The 17,138-nt window shown below is 45.6% G+C and overlaps 1 protein-coding gene across 1 annotated transcript in view; it reads left to right on the top strand.

The window, feature by feature from the left end:
* The first annotated feature begins 227 nt into the window (after nucleotides 1-227).
* arhgef2 (rho/rac guanine nucleotide exchange factor (GEF) 2) overlaps nucleotides 228-17,138 on the top strand; it is a 52,399-nt gene continuing 35,488 nt past the window's right edge. The window contains exons 1-2 of the mRNA XM_056286239.1: nucleotides 228-476; nucleotides 11,387-11,549. Coding sequence (XP_056142214.1) covers nucleotides 411-476; nucleotides 11,387-11,549 — 229 coding nt within the window. The 5' untranslated portion in view covers nucleotides 228-410. The remainder of the gene's footprint in view (nucleotides 477-11,386; nucleotides 11,550-17,138) is intronic.

The raw sequence follows: 17,138 nt of genomic DNA, 5'->3' as shown, positions 1-17,138 counted from the left end.
GGGAGCTGGGGCGGAGAGCCGACCCATGATTGGCTCAGGGCCGCGGTATCAATCGATGAAGGCGGGGATAAGGACCGCGTCCTGGTCTGTGATTGGTTGGAGATACAATGAAGGTTTGGCCAGCGTGACATCCTCCCCCGCCGCCCCCTCCCCTTCCCCTCTCCTCCCCGGACCTTATGCTGACTTTAGTTTCCTGCAGAATGTTGACCTCCTGTTAGACTCAGACATAGGAACAATTAGGAAAAGAAAAGCCCATCCTCTGACATCCACCACCTCCTCCATGAGCCATCACACTCCCCTGCTGCTGGAAATACCTCGCCGTGATTCTCCCCCCCTCTTCAACCTGACGACGGAGCTTAACTTTGACCAGGAAAAAATAACGGATTTAACCCAAAGGCAATTCTCCGGTTATGTCCCGTGTCACGGAGCCGCTGCCAAAAACTCGCCAAGAGAGAATCAAAGAAATCAACATGAGGGTAAGCGTCCAGAGCCGTCGACCATTAAAGTCACTTTCATTTGCCTTTCTGGAGTCTATTGTTCTCCTTTAGTCGCGTGGCAAAAGTACTTCACCTTTTTTTTTTCCTTTTTTTTACTGATCTATTTCACCGACGGGCCAGGTTTCCTTTTTTATCGTGGGAAACTGTAAGCATGGAGTTGGAAACGCGCTCGTTTCCAAAATATAAGAGAGGGGGGGAGGAGGAGGACGCGTGTTAATATTTGTTCTTTACTGTCCACCATTCCGCCTTTGTGTCGGCTTCCATCAGTCGTCGCTTCCTTTAGCCGCTCTCCGCTTTTGAGTCGAATCGTGCCGCAGAGCCGGAGCGCCGCTCCGCTTTGTCCAGTGGAGGAGCCAGCAGACAGGCGGAGAAAGAGGAGGAGAAAGAGGAAACGGCCTGGGGGGAGGGGAGAGAGAGAGAGCGCGAGAGAGAGCGCGAGGGGGAGAGAAGACACGCACGCACGCACACACACACACACAGAGCCAACCTCCATTTGCTGAGGAGTCTGCGTCTCGTGGAAACGTGTGCCTCAGGCAGCGTCTATTGCAGTCACATGTCGCCATCGTTTCCTGATTTGTGAACGGTTTTAATTCGGCTGTGAGAGTTCAAGTGGCAGCACCGACCACGTCACCCAGGCCAGCCGCGCTCCGCTTCACTGCTCCTGCTCCTGCTCCTGCTGCTGGATAGAAACCACGTTTCGATGGGATTCTGTCTTGTGCAACGCTGAGTTTCCCTAGTGGGTGTCATGACAGTTTGATGTGAAATACACTGCAGACAAGAAGACAACTGTTAGTCTTTTCATGATTTCTAAAGAAGTGACTTTGGATCGCTGCATGATGGTCTGAGAGGAAATTGTGAAATTTGTGGGTTGGTTGTGTGTGTGTGAATGTTTCTTCTGTCGGTGTCCTCTCCTTTAAAACATTCAAGATGAATAACTTCCTCTTCTTTCAGTCTGCTTCCTCTGTTTGTCTTCCACAACGCAAGTAAGAGTCCTCCAGATGAAAGCTCAACCTCAGAGGCTGCTTCTGGCCTCTACCTGTGTTTAACTGGGTCTGGGTATCTAGGTGGACCCAGATTAGGTGTAGGATGGTGCGTTTGTTCCATACATTTTGGTGTGTGTGTGTGTGTGTGTGTGTGTGTGTGTGTTTGTGTTGCAGCATGCACACAATGTCCTTGTTGAAACACACATGGTTACCCGCAGCTGTCTAAACAGTGATGGGCTGTTAAACTAGGCAGCCTAGAGACGGGCTTTGGGACTCACAGGTAACACCCTCTCACCTTGCCTCTCTCTACCCCCATGTCTCTTTCTTTCCCCCTCTTGTCTTTCTGTCTTCACCTTTCTTTCTCTCGCTGAATGTGACTAGTGGCAGGGCTTGTAGGTTAGTTCATTTTTATGTGTGTGTTGTTGTGAGTATTTGTGTTCCATCAAATTGCAAGTTAAAAAGCAGACGTATGACTGGAGTGTTACTGGTTCAAGTGCCCGTGAACAAAATAACAGGACTGACCCTGACCTCTGACCTCCTTATAGATTGGAGTCTTCCTTCGGGGAACCATAGAGATAATGATGAAGATAATTCTCCATCCTCATTAACTGCTGCCAATATGCCCTTGAGTGGGGTGGGGAGGGGGGTTGCCCCCACAATCCAGGTCACAGTAGTCAGCTTGATGATTGAACCATCTGGCCCTGAGAGACCCCCCCCCCAACCCCCACGGCACAACACCTACATCTCACCAGAGACCAGAGCTTGTCTGACATCATGGTTGATTTGACATTCAACAACCTCTGTGTCGACTGAGAAAACAAATGTACCGTTCTATTCAGGACTGAGAAAGACTTGCGATCAGGCGAACATGATCCTGCTTGTTTTTTTTAATCAAGATATAAAAGCAGTGGGTTCAGTTCTTTCATGAAAACTATGATGAAAAACCTGATCAGCAACCTGAAATGAGTCGAAACTTCACCAAAATTAACCTTCGTGAACAAAAACCTGAATTAAATATCATGACATTTACATTTCCTTTACAGTTTTTGTTGCCATGGTGAAAAGTTAAGCTGACGGATCAGTTGGTCTAAGAGTCAGCGTTAGAGGTTCGCAGCATAACCAAACAGGGCAGTCTCTAGATCCGAACCTGCAGGATGTAAGTCGTGTCGGAAACGGCAAACATTAAACAAGAGAGAGAGAGAAGTGTCAGGTTGCTGGGCTCATGTTTGGCGTATATGTCTAAAGCCAACCTTGCATGGCTTTTTGTGTGTGCATGGATATGATAGAAGCTGCATGATCAGTAAACACAGAGGCGATATACAGGTCACATGATGAAAACATTATAGATCTGAGATTAGATTTCAATAAAAGCATCCGTTTCAGGCATCAACATCTGCGGTGTAAATGTGTCCTTCGATCAAATTGTCATACATACAAGCAGGTTCTCTGGTTGTGTTTATCCCCTGCCTATACTTAAACAAAACAAGATTATTGGGTGTCCGGGTTGTGTAGCGGTTTATTCCGTTGCCTTCCAACACGGGTATCGCCGGTTCGAATCCCCATGTTACCTCCGGCTTGGTCGGGCATCCCTACAGATACAGTTGGCCGTGTCTGCGGGTGGGAAGCCGGATGTGGATATGTGTCCTCGTCGCTGCACTAGTGCCTCCTCTGGTCTGTCGGGGTGCCTGTTCAGGGGGGAGGGGGAACTGGGGGGAATAACGTGATCCTCCCACACGCTACTTCCCCTTGGTGAAACTCCTCACTGTCAGGTGAAAAGAAGCGACTGGTGACTCCACATGTATCGGAGGAGGCATGTGGTAGTCTGCAGCCCTCCCCGGATCAGCAGAGGGGGCGGAGCAGCGACCGGGACGGCTCGGAAGAGCGGGGTAATTGGCCAAGTGCAACTGACAATTGGGGAGATAAAGGGGTGAAAATTAAAAAACAAAACAAAGTTATAAATTTAATATAGCCTCAGAAACTTCTGATGAACGTCTCATGGTCTGGTCGGGAACATAACAGTCCTCAAGCAGCCAGATCCGATCATTTTATTTGCCTGTCTTTACCTTTTTTTCCAAAGAATGTGTCATTACATAGGACCATAACGTAAGCCGTGCTACTTAGCGTAGCTAACGTAAGCACAAGTGTTCTAGGCAAGTCGTGCAGTGTGACACCTCCAGCAACCCAGTTTTAGCACTCGCCAAGTCCTGGACGCGGGTGCTCGCCTCCATACGTATCAAGAGCCAATGAGCTGTCAAGCGGAAGTACAACGCACTGGTTTTACAAACCTGAAGCGTAGTCAACCAGCATCGTCTGCTACCTAACAAGTGGGAATCATGTAATCAGTTATCCTCTGGGATTTCTAGTCATCTTTTTTTTTTTGTTGAACCCCTTCCCCCTTTTTTTTCCTCCCCAACTGTACTTGACCAATTACACCACTCTTCCGAACCGTCCCGGTCACTGCTCCACCCCCTCTGCCGATCTGGGGAGGGCTGCAGACTACCACATGCCTCCTCCCATACATGTGGAGTCACCAGCCACTTTCACCTGACAGTGAGAAGTTTCGCCAGGGGGATGTAGCACGTGGGAGGATCATGCCGTCCCCCCCCCCCCAAACAGGCACCCCAACTGACCCGAGGAGGCGCTAGTGCAGCGACCAGGACACATACCCCACATTCGGCTTCCCACCCGCAGACACGGCCAATCGTGTCTGTAGGGACGCCCGACCAAGCCGGAGGTAATACGGGGATTCGAACCACCGATCCCCGTGTTGGTAGGCAACAGAATAGACCGCTACACTACCTGGATGACGATTCCTAGTCAGAAACTGCTGTCTTTAAATTTGACACGCTGTCCGACTAGAAGTCCTGTCTAGTTGTGTAATCGTGTGCCCGACATGAGGTGGCATCACAATAGCAAACATTTACATTTATCTTGCCTGTCCCCATCCCCAGTTTCCTTCTGTGATTCCCTTTTAAGTTGGTTTTGTAAACCACCCTTGCCTTCTAGGGCGCGCACTATAGCGCTACGTGCAAATGTGTCAGCAAACGCAGACGTGCATGTCATCACCGAGACACTCTCAAGCATGTGGACATTGCAGCATTAATCAGTCCTGAGAGGGCGGACTGATCACCGGGGGTTTAGGGAGGACTTGTAGCAACCAGGAGTCTCTGGAATGAAGTGTGTGTGTGTGTCTCCCTGCACTGATTCAGACTGCATGTGTGACTGTGTTTCTAAAGTGGTGCTGAGTAAACCAACCAGAGCTGCCCAGACAGACGCTCTTCCCTGTGCACTGAACCAGTACACAAACATCACCAGTGTGCTGTTCACACTGCCACCTCATCCCGCTCAACAATGCGCTGCACCTCAGCTCATTAAGCCGGGCTGCATCTCCAGTCCACCACTGGTCTGTCAGTGATGGGTTGGTGGAGGTTTGCTTCTCTTTGCACTGAAAGATCAGGAGACGGGTCTCGGTGCTGATGTAAACGTTCAGAACAAATGGTGAAAGAGGAGACGAGGGAAGGGCCGTTATTCTTTTTCCTTACCTAATGCTTCACTCGTCGTAAAGTTGGTCGAGTTTCTCGATGATTTTTCTGTCCTCTTAATGATGTCACCATCTCCAGTTTAATTTCTCAGGTGTAATTAAGGGAACCAAACTTTGCTGTTAGGTCGAAATTAACTGCTGACGTGATAAAGCAGGTGTAAATCTTGCGGTACTGACATTCGGCATGAGGTGTAGATATGCAGTACATGTAACACAGGGTCTGTGTGAAAGCTTAAAGCTCATCCACCATTTCTCTCTCCCTCTCTCTCTCTCCTCTCTCTCTCTCTCTCTCTCTCTCTCTCTCTCTCTCTCTCTCTCTCTCTCTCTCTCTCTCTCCGTCTGTATTTTATTTCCCTCTGTGTTGTTCTCTCTGACTCAGCTCAGGTTCAGTTACCTGTCCCCCTGCCTTCTTTTGTCTCCTTCCTCTCTACAGCTGTTTCTCTTCTTTCATCTATCCGTCTGTCAGTCTGTGTTTTCAGCCCCTTCTCTCACTCTCTCTCTCTTTCCGTCAGCTCTTTTGTACCGCTCTCAAAAGCCTCAGATCCAGTTCCCTTCCTCCTCCTCTCTCCTCTCTCTATCAGTGTTTTTTCTACTCACAGGTCTCGTGATTCCACCCCTCCTTTACACTTTCTTTCACTAACTGCCATCTATTATTCACTCTCTCCTTTTGATTCTGTAGTTCTGTGAGACGTGCACTGATACCGGCCGTCTCCCTCCCGACGGGTCTCAAAGTGGACGGTGACTGTTAATGAGACCAAATACCAAGTGCGGTTTAACTGGGACATCATACAGGTTAATTTACTGGTTAGCGTAATGACTGGTTTACTCACCAATTAACTGTCCGAATCCCTCGTTAACTGGCTGCATGTGTGTCGGGACAGATGGGCACTTTTTGGCAGTAGATATATACCTCTATGTATACCTCTATGTAGTCTTATCTGAAATGGCTTAACAGAATATCCGTTTTGATTTCGGAAACATGAATTAGGCTCAACATAACAGCCTTTATTATTAATTTGCATTCACATATGCAAATTAGGAAGTAAACACATTGTTGTAATGCGTACCGGATAAATGGCATAAAAAAACCCTTTACAAAACAAAAACACAAACCCAACATTTTCTGACGGTTGTTTTTGAGCTGAAAGGGGCAGTTTTGGGAACACTTCCTGGTCCTGAGCAAATAATTCACGATTTAGTAAATTATATTTGGGGTCGATGGCCTCCAAGGGAAGCAATCGGGATTTTCAACAATATCTCTCTATATGTGGTTTAGGGATAACAACCCCATTAGCAGCCATAATACAGAGCAGTCTTTTGTGCGTCTCTGAGATGCCACCAAATTTCTGCTGCCGGTAATGTCACCGTGAAAACTTAGTACCTGGTTTGCTGATCTGCTCCATTGCTTTGTTATTTGCACTTTTGCATTGTATTTTTCAAGAGACAGTGCTGTGTAGCGTTGTTATTCATCCATCCATTATCCTAGGTAGGGAGGGTCGCGGGATGCTGGAGCCTATCCCAGCAGTCACATTTTTCTATTTAGTGCAGTCTATGGGCAAACTGTAGGCCTGATGAGATGGAGGTCTGAGGGCTCTAGCAACTCCCTGTGACTTGAGAGACAAGGAGAGGTCACAAGACTACTGCAACTGTCCCGGTCTTCAGGAAACTCAGTTCACCGCATTAAAAGCAAATTAAGATCACTACGATATTCATAATGTTGCCCACTTTTATCACTTTTATATCTCCAACAAACTGTTCTTAAATATTCATCTTATGCCCTACTCTTCAAGCCTGCAAACTTCTCTCTCTCTCTCGCTCTCGTAATATCAAAGGCTTTTGGCCCATCCGCTGCTAGGTATTCCCTCCGGAGGGAGTGGTGGGGCAGTGTTTACAGTCTTGTGTCTTTTGTTTAATCTGTGTAGGGGTCAGAGGTCATCTTGGAATCCAGGGGGCATCTAGAACAGAATTCCTAGTTGGGCTTTGCTTGGTTGCATCTTTGAATGAGGCCTTCAGCCTCAGGAGACAGTCCAGACTCAGAGGAGAGGTTAGTTTGGCTCTTAGAGATTTTCACTCCATTAATATTTTATTTCACCGTGGTTGTTACCTTGAGCAAGCCTCGAACATTCCTGTTGCTCCTCCGGCTCACAGCGGCAGACTACTGGGCAGCATGCCATAGAGCTGCGTGATATTGATAAAAACCGATGCTGTAATATTTTCCCTGATTATTGCAATTACAATTTTAGTCACTCCTATTTTGTAAACCTTTTTCATTTGTCCTTTTAAATTCTCAAGTGGAGGCCGTGGCACAGCAGCCCTGAAGTCTGACTAAAGCCATTTCCACCTCCTCCTGGTCTTTTTCTCTTAGCCCTTGTTGTAAATTGGAGTGTGGAGTGTGTATTTTTGGCAAATTTACCTGCACTGCTCAGTGTGTCCATCTTGGACGTTGTGTGGCAGCAGGTGGACGACTGCTTCAGTCTGGGCTCGTCAGATTGGGTTTTGTGATGGTTAATGAGGTGACTTAGTTAATTGGTCGTATTATTTTCCGGACTCTATTATTGTGCTGATGCAGAGCCGGCTGTGGCGCAAACATAGGATGATTGACAGCTTCCTCGATCACGAGGGGAATTTTTTTCCAATTTTGTGGATGAGAGGGAACCTGCCTGCGGCGGGGGTGCTTGTGGCGATAATGCTGATCTGCTGGTGTAGTGCAAATTCGGTGGCCATTTTGGCTGGAAAATGCGCTTATGCCTCTGCTACATCGGACCACATTTAGCGCACAGCAGGTGCATTGCCTCCCCCTCCCTCTGTCTGTCTCTCTTTCTCATCGTCTTTTCCTCTCTCTCTCTCTCATACTGTCTACCTATAGCTCTCTCGCGCTCTCTCCTCTGCCATAACTCTGCAATTCCAGTCCAGTTAATCCCCTGTAAAAGAGAAATGTATGTAGAGAAAGAGCAAGGGATGCAGTCTGGTGAAAGGAGAGTTGAAGTACACACACACACACACACACACACACACACAGACATATACACACTACCTCTGATTCTTCTGTCCTTCTGTCCATATTTAAGATCAAACAATGGGTTTTATAAAATGTGCATGTGCTGCGACTTGAAAGCACATTGCCATAGACTGAAAGATGGGTGTCCTTCGATTTTTATCGCGACTACTACTCATATCAATACTAATCAATACTTTCAGCAGTTCTTTTACATTATTTTGCAGGAAAAAAAGCAGACAACTTACTGAGAACAGACTCGTCTTTGGTTTCTGTAGGGCTGCAGGATATATCGTTTAAACATCATCGTCAGGATGTCCACATGCGCAATAGTCACATCGCAGGACGTGTGATGTGACATAAGGGCAAATTAACACAAACACCTCATGCTACAGCTTTTTGCTGCTTGATACAACAGGAAAACTCACACGGGGCGCATGCTTCTCTTGTAAATGAGTCATGTTATATCAGACCGGCTCCTCTTGGAAATTAGTCATGGGAAATGACTAATTTCCAAGAGGAGCCGGTCTGATATAACATGATTTACTGCGATATAAGGGTTGTTGGAGAGGCACGGTGGCGCAATGGTTAGCACAGTCGCCTCACAGCAAGAAGGTCCTGGGTTCGAGCCCCGGGGTAGGCCAACCTTGGTGGGTCATCCCGGGTCGTCCTCTGTGTGGCGTTTGCATGTTCTACCTGTGTCTGCATGGGTTTCCTCCAGGGGCTCCGGTTTCCTCCCACAGTCCAAAGACATGTAGGTCAGGTGAATCGGCCATACTAAATTGCGCCTAGGTATGAATGTGCGTGTGTGGGGGGGCCCTGTGATGGCCCGGCGGCCTGTCCAGGGTGTCTCCCCGCCTGCTGCCCAATGACTGCTGGATAGGCTCCAACATCCCTGCAACCTTGAGAGCAGGATAAGCGGTTCAGATAATGGATGGATGGATGGATGGATGGATGTATAAGGGTTGTTGGATACACAGTTTGTTGCTACTGAGTGACATGCAGGTTCTGCATGCACTGCAAACCGCCAATCACAATCATTTTTGATCAGTTTATCAAACAACCAAAGCAGGCCCCGCTAGTTATCGACCACAGCCTGACAATGAACAAGGGAAGATTTGGTTGCAAAAAGAAAAGCAACAGCAGTTGTATGGATTTTTAAAATTTAAAATGATCTTTAAGACCAGGTGGGGGTTTTTTTTTTCTTCCCTCATTCATTGTTTTTATTTTGGTGAAGTGCGGACTACATATTGTGAATTTTGGACCGTGTGTATTTTGGAACATGTATTTCCAACCCGTATTAGGATGCACGTTTGTCGGCTGTTGATCCTTCTCCGCCCGCTGTGCGCCGGGCGTGCACAGAAGTTTTCCACTCTCACAGTGGGATGGTCACATGTTTACACGCTACTCTTCAACACAAACCAAAATCTCTACAATTCAGCTTTTTTTTTATTATTGTTATTTTTATTTTCTGTGCAGTTGCACTCGCCTACAAAACCACCCCAATCGTTCTCGAATGGCTCGGCTGAGAGTGGTGGTAGACGGAGGAGGGCCGGCTCACGCTGGCTGCAGCCTCATCCCGACAAGCTGCAAAAAGTTGGCAAACTTCTGAAATGTATTTATAGCTAAACAATTAGCTAAGCACTTAGCGTTCATTTCCTAGCCTGTTCATCATAACTTATTAGCCTGATAGACTCCGTATATATGACTGTGGTACATACAGCATACCTGCAGTGGACGAGGGAGGTGGGACAGTGAAGGATGGGACACAAGCATAGCGGTCAGAAAACTTCATATTTTTTACAGATTTGTGTTATGCTTGAGGCAGCACGGTGGCGCAGTGGTTAGCGTGGTCGCCTCACAGCAAGAAGGTTCTGGGTTCGAGCCCTGGGGTAACTCAACCTTGGGGGTCGTCCTCTGTGTGGAGTTTGCATGTTCTCCCCCGTGTCTGCGTGGGTTTCCTCCGGGTGCTCCGGTTTCCTCCCACAGTCCAAAGACATGTAGGTCAGGTGAATCAGCTGTACTAAATTGTCCCTAGGTATGAATCAGTGTGTCAGCCCTGTGATGAACTAGCGGCCTGCCCAGGGTGTCTCCCCGCCTGCCGCCCAGTGACTGCTGGGACAGGCTTCAGCATCCCCGTGACCCTGAGAGCGGGATAAGCAGTTCAGATTATGGATGGATGGATGTTGTGCTTGGTCAACAGCTGTTCGGACAAATCGCTCACTTTGCCTCCCCTACCTGGGGACCTGTTGTATTAATTGGCCTCATGAGGAGGACGGGGGGCAAGTTATTTTGGATGCCAGAACCCCCACTCCCCAGAGACTTAGCAAGCCATCACTAAAAGCCACCACACTCCAGTTCTAGCTAACAAAAATCAAGAAACGTGCTCCTAATTATGTCTATATATATACCCTGCCCACACTGGCGGCGTCTCGCCTCGAGTCGACATGTTCCTACACGACAAGCCACACATTCTCGACACACTGTTCTGCTCTCTGCCTGTCACGCCCACACAGACTGGTATTTTTTATGGGGAAAAAGGTGTGTACCGGCTTTGCAGAGCAGTGCTAGATACAGCGACTTTCATATTTGATGGGCGGCAGGTAGCTGGTGCTTCCGGCGTGTGCACTACCGGCAACATTTGACTCAAGTCATTTGACTTGACTGTTTGGGTGTGCTGTCTGAATAGTGCAGAATAAGGAGGAAGTACAGACAACAGGAAACACTCATGTCAGGAGTTACTCACTACTCTGTTTGTGTTTCATGTGATGAGTCCTGCCTTACCTTAACTCAACTCAGTTAATACTGCTGAGTACTATTTGTAGTAGTACTAATAATATTACTAATACTAGTATGAGTGTATTTACTTGAGTTAATATTACTACTGCTGCTATTACCATATCCATAACTATTATTGCTACTGCTATGCTATTAGTATTGATACTGCTTACTGGACCTCTATTACACTCCTCTTAGTCTCTATTATTGGTTATTTTTTATGCCTGTAAACAGTTAAGATTTTTGATTGTTATTTGAGTTAATTATTCAATACATGAAAGTTAGGATCACTGATAGACGGTGATATGTAGGTGCTATTTTTTTTCTACAGTGTCGGGGATGTTCATGGCTTAGACCAGTCACTGTAATTGAAGGCTATCGCTCTATATTGTGTGATGTAAAACACTCAGTATTTTACACACACACACACACACTCACATTGCCACACACACACGCACACACACACACACACACACACACACACACACACACACACACACTGTGACTCTGTTTGCAGCTATGCAGTCCAATTTCCCTACAGGGACAAATAGTTGATCTCTCTCTCTCTCTTTCTCTCTCTCTCTCTCTCTAGAATAAAGACAAGGAGAAAATGAAGGAGCGAGAGAAGGAGGCGAGGGAAAGGGAGGGGCGCTACAGTAATGGTCACCTCTTCACCTCCCTTACCGTATCCGCCACCACCCTCTGCTCCTCCTGCAACAGGAGCATCACAGCAAAGGAGGCGCTCAGCTGCCCTAGTAGGCCATCTATCTATCTATGTATCTCTCTATCTATCTGTCTGTCTGTCTGTCTGTCTGCCTTTCTCAAACATCATTCAGATAGAAAGTCTGTCCATCTAAAAGTCAGTTTTTAATCAGAATTCCTTCATCATGGACTATTTCATGAGTGCTGCCATTGAAACTATTTGAACGCCTCAGAAAAATCCTCTGGATGGCTTGTGTAATGCTCTGACATCACGTTGGCTCAACTAATGAACTTGAAGCGCTGGGATGGCAGCTCATTACATCAAGCATTTTTCCACACCTTTTCCTGCACTAAAGGACACTGTTAGTCTAAGACATACTCGCTGCCTTCACGGTCACTTTCCACCATCAGGGCGCTACAGTGCGAGTATTTCACTCGCATTTGCCGCTAAAAATGGATATGTGTGAACTGGAAAATTAATTTACGAGCACAGTGTGCCAGTAAAGATTACAACCTATCATAATCCCCCTTGCTGTTATTTGCTCGAAAACTACAAGTCCCACATTCCACAAGCTGTAATGCACCAATCACGGTAGAGTTTTCTGTGATGATGCAGCTGGTGTCCAGTGAGAGAAAGGTGAACAACACTGAAAACAAGACTAGGTCCAAACCTAGTATATGGCTGGACTGTGTATGAATTGCTAGAGGGCTTTTAATTTGAAATGTTGGATACAGGAAGTAACTACTCAAGGCCGACCAATGGGGTTACTTCATCAATCAGTCAGTCAGTCACTCAGTCAGTCAGACCCATTTAAAAAGTATCGCAAAAACATTGCTATAAACAAAGCCCGTTAATCTTTATTTTGAGCGAAAAAGAGACGAGGAGAAAGAGGAATCCGGGGAGGATGAGCCACAACTAATACATCTGTTAAAATGCAGTGGAAACGCTTTATATTAGTGCATGTAATGAGTGTTAATAGGTAATAAGGCCCTTGTAAGTCATAGCTTGCATTTTGTAGACTATCAAAATTCTTTTAATAACTTTTAATCATGAGGGTCCTTAGATGCTACATGCAAAGTTTTATGCAGATTGGACTTACAACCTAAGATGAGTGTGAAAAAGTAGGTTTTGCATATTTTGCAAGCACCACGTAGTGGCTGAAAACCTGTTTGTGATTCTGTTATTAACATTTATATAGTCTTATTAACACATGATGTTAATAAGCATTTTATAAGGACTTATAAGCATCTTATTACCTATTAACTGATGCGTATTACATGCACTTAATGTAAAGCGTTGCCCAATATTTTAAAAACTTTTTCAGTGCTTCAAAAAGTTGTTTCAGTGCCTCAGTGTTTAAAAAAAAAATCTTTCAAATGTTTTAAAAAAAGCTCTTGCAATAGTTTATTTAAAAATCTGTGTTTCAAAAAGCGGAAGGCCAAAGAGGAGTTTTATGGATGTGGTGCACGAGGACATGCAGGTGGCTGGCATGACAGAGGAAGATGCAGAGGACAGGAAGAGATGGAAATGGATGATCCGCTGTGGCGACCCCTAACGACAGCAGCTGAAAGTAGTAGTAGTAGTGTTTTAAAAAGCTGTGTCAATGTTGTTTTCAATATTCTAAGTCAAGTCAATTGTATTTGTATAGCCCAATATCACAAATTACAAATTTGCCTCAGTGGGCTTTACAGCAACACAACATCCTAAGGACCATGCCTAGTGTCTAAATACTAGGGTCTTCCACTTTCATAGTCCTCAACTGGTTTTTACATCATAATTGCACACAAGGAGATGGAACACACACACACACACACACACACACACACACACACACACACACACACGTGTGTGTGCGCATACAGTGAATATATGTGTGTAATCAATTGTTTGTTGTGATTTGGGCTTGCACATTTTGTCTCTTCTGTATTGAAGAGTGACACCAGTTAAGTTTCTAAGCACCGAGTCTATGTGACAGCATGCATCGCTGTTCCAACAGACTGCGTGGCGCCTCTTAGTGGCATTATAACAGCCATAGGAGGTGAGAACCACAAAGCAGCTGCAAAAGGGTAAACAGGGGGCGATTCTGTAGGAGCTGTCAGACAGGAGACGTGTTAAAAATGTTGTCTTGCCCTCACCAAGAAGTGATAGTTTACAAATATCATTAATTGTAAACCAGTTCTGTAAATTGTGGAATTGGTAATCAAAATGTTCTGAAGGATTGTTCTTTAATGTTTTCAAACTTTACATTTTCACTTGAACATGCTTGGTAGTAGCAGGCTTGCTGCTAATTTGCAGTATGCTGGTCTGTCCTCCACACACTAAACCAGATCACACCCACAGGATTGACATACATTTATAAACATCGTCTTGAGGAGCAGGGAGGTGGTGTTGGTGCTGTTTACAGGAAGGGTGTTAAAACAACCACCATTTCCATTCCTGTTGCTCATTCTTATGAACTCCTTACCTAAAAACACTCTGGTCCCACCTTGGTCACTGCCATTATCTACGACCACCCCCTAGCCAAACCCTTCCTTTTTCTCTGCCTTCTCTGATTTTGTGACTCAGCTATGTGCCATCTCACCTTCTGTTCTCCTCCTGGGTGATTTTGATATCCACCTTGATGACACTGACTGTACATCTGCCATAGAATTGCTGGAACTGCTGCAATGCTTCAACTTCACACAACATATCAACTTCCCCACTCATATAGCTGTTGTCACATCCTGGACTTGGTCTGCTCCACTGGTCTCACAATAGATCAACTCTTCAGCCTCAACCTCAATATATCTGACCACCTGGCAGTCACCGTGGACACTGACATCCCTATCCTCATCCCAAAAGTTAAAAACAAAATATCCTTCAAAAATCTCAACTCTGTCTCCCCCTCTGCTCTTTCTACCTCTCTTGCCAGTAAAATGTCTGCCTCCCCTCCCATGCTGTCTGTTAATCCCTCAAATCTTGTCAGTTATTATAATGACACACTCTCCTCCTGTCTTGATCAGCTGGCCCCCATCAAAACCAAAATAGTCTCATTCACACACCCAACTCCCTGGTATACTCCTGAACTCCCATCAAATGAAATACTGTAAGTGCCAGCTTGATAGACTCTGCAAGAAAACTGGTTTAACAGTGCATCTCCAAGCCAACACAGACTACCTTCAACAGTACAAAGATGCTCTCATCATAGCCCAGTCCACCTACTACTCACACCTCATACCCTCTGGCTAACTTAACCCTAAGGCTCTCTTTTCCACAATAAACAAACTTATCAAACCCAGTGACAATACCTCCAATCCTTCACAGTTAACAAGTGCAACCCCCCCCCCCTTACCACTCAGCCCCTGTCAAAGTTCTTCCTTGTGTCCCAAATGGAGCTGTCCAACCTTAGGTAGGAATGAGAAGCTCCTTATTGTCTGGATTCCATCCCATCCAATCTTGTTAAAGACTGTCTCCCAGCTATCTCTTTGCTCATCGCATAAATCATGAACTCTTCTTTCAGCTCTTTTTCAGTCCCTGATACACTTAAACTGGATGCCATCACCCCCATCCTCAAAAAACCTGGACACAATCGGGATATCATGAAGAATTTTTGGCCCATCTCCAATCTCCCCTCTTTGTGAAAAATACTGAAACGTGTTATTGTCTTCCAATTCAAAGCTCACCTCATCTCCAATGACCTGTTCAAACCATTTCAATCTGGTCTTCGCTCACAGCACAGAAACAGCCCTCCTTAAAGTCACCAATGACCTCCTCCTCTCCTCAAACTCTGGCCACCTCAGTAGTCTCATCCTCCTCGACCTAACTACAACTTTTGGCACCGTCAGCCACACCATTCTTCTCTCCCGTCTTGAATCCTCCATCAACATCACTGGTACTGCCCTCAGCTGGCTAAAGTCATATCTCACAAACAGAGAACAGGTCATCAGCATCAAAAACTACGCCTCCTTCACCGCTCCCCTCTCCCAAGGCATCCCCAGGGTTTGGTGCTTGGTCCTGTCCTGTTCATCCTTAACATGCTCCCCCTTGGTAACAACATATGTGGTCATGGTCTCCACTTCCACTGCTACGCTGATGACATCCAGCTCTACATCTCCACTAAATCCATCCCCACTACAGTGTACTCCAGTCTGACCAACTGTCTCACTGAAATTAAATCATGGATGCAAGCCAACTTCCTCAAACTAAACTGTTATAAATCTGACATGGTCATCGGCCCCAAATCCCTTGCCAAAACTACTCACAACTTTTGCCTCACCATTGATAATTCCACTCTGTCTCCCTCCCCACACATCCGCAACCTCGTAATCATTTTCTGCTGTAATACAGCAACCTCATTTGAACGCCACATCAGTCAAATCACCAGAACTGCCTTTTTCCACCTAGAAAACATAGCTCATCTCCACCCATCACTCTCCTTCTCTGTTGCCGAAACGTTGATCCATGCTTGCATCACAACCAGAATCGACTACTGCAACAGCATTCTTTACAACTCATCATCCAAAGTCTTAAACAAACTCTAGTACATGCAGAACTCTGCTGCTCACCCACTCCTGCTCTGTGACCACGTCACCCGTGTCCTCTAGAACTTCTACTGGGTCCCTCTCCCGCAACGGATCTTATTCAATGTCTTCCTCACTCACAAAGTCTTCCATAATCAGGCCCCCTCCTACCTTGCTGAACCTGCTCCACTACCATACTCTTACCAGCGGCCTGCACTGCCTGCTTAAAAAGGAGAGAGACATGATTGCCTTGGTTTTGATATAAAAACTGTCTTCATTTTGCAGTAGATATTCTAAATTTATCCCAGTAAATGATATGAAGTTTAGTAGATTCATCATTCATCATAATTGAGATTTGCTTGACATCTTAAACCCGCATTATGGTTAGCGCACTTTACTTTCATGCAGAAGAATAAAAGCATTTAACTTGCTGTATACATTTAGAGAACTTACTCTCTTTGTTTAAGAAGATGCAGGTGAGGCCCCAAGCATTTTCCCAGTTGCATTTTGCCTGCTTGCTTCTTTGAGCGTGCTGATAATCTAAAAATAGTTTAAAAAAATTTAAAAGAAAAAGAAAAAACCATTTTAACAATTTTGTGGTTTTTCATTTCCTAATGTGAAATGGAAAATCATGGTCCAGTCTAACTTGAATGCACGTTCCCACGATCTGGGATACATATTCTTTTGGGGATACAAAATTTGGAAGTACAGTTCTCACTGACATGATTGGCTCAGAAAAAAAGAATCGAAGTTTTGCGCTGCATTTTAAGATAACCAAATCAAATACTCAGCCCACCATCCCTACACGAATGAATGACCTCTGACCCATATATGGTAGAGACAGTTGCTCATACGTGAACTCCTGCTTGGATAAATTGTGCTCAACATATGATAGTAGTGGAGCAGAGATGTGAGGGTGCGCAACTCAGTGGTGCACAGTGGCAGAAATCGTTACATCGCCATTATTTTTTCCGTCCCATTGTAACAGATCATTTGTTTGTGTCTACAGGGAGGTAGTCTTATAGAATTAATTAAACGAAAGAGAGAGAGATGACAGTGACAAGGTATCTCAATCTTCATCTTCATGGTGCATTTACTGCCATGCAGAAACTCTGCGACGCTGAAATTGTAAGACACTTGAA

The sequence above is a fragment of the Lampris incognitus genome, chromosome 9 (genome assembly GCF_029633865.1).
Source record: "Lampris incognitus isolate fLamInc1 chromosome 9, fLamInc1.hap2, whole genome shotgun sequence".
NCBI lineage: Eukaryota > Metazoa > Chordata > Actinopteri > Lampriformes > Lampridae > Lampris > Lampris incognitus.
Note: the sequence above shows the minus strand (reverse complement) of the source record. Positions and strands in the feature narration are given on the sequence as shown.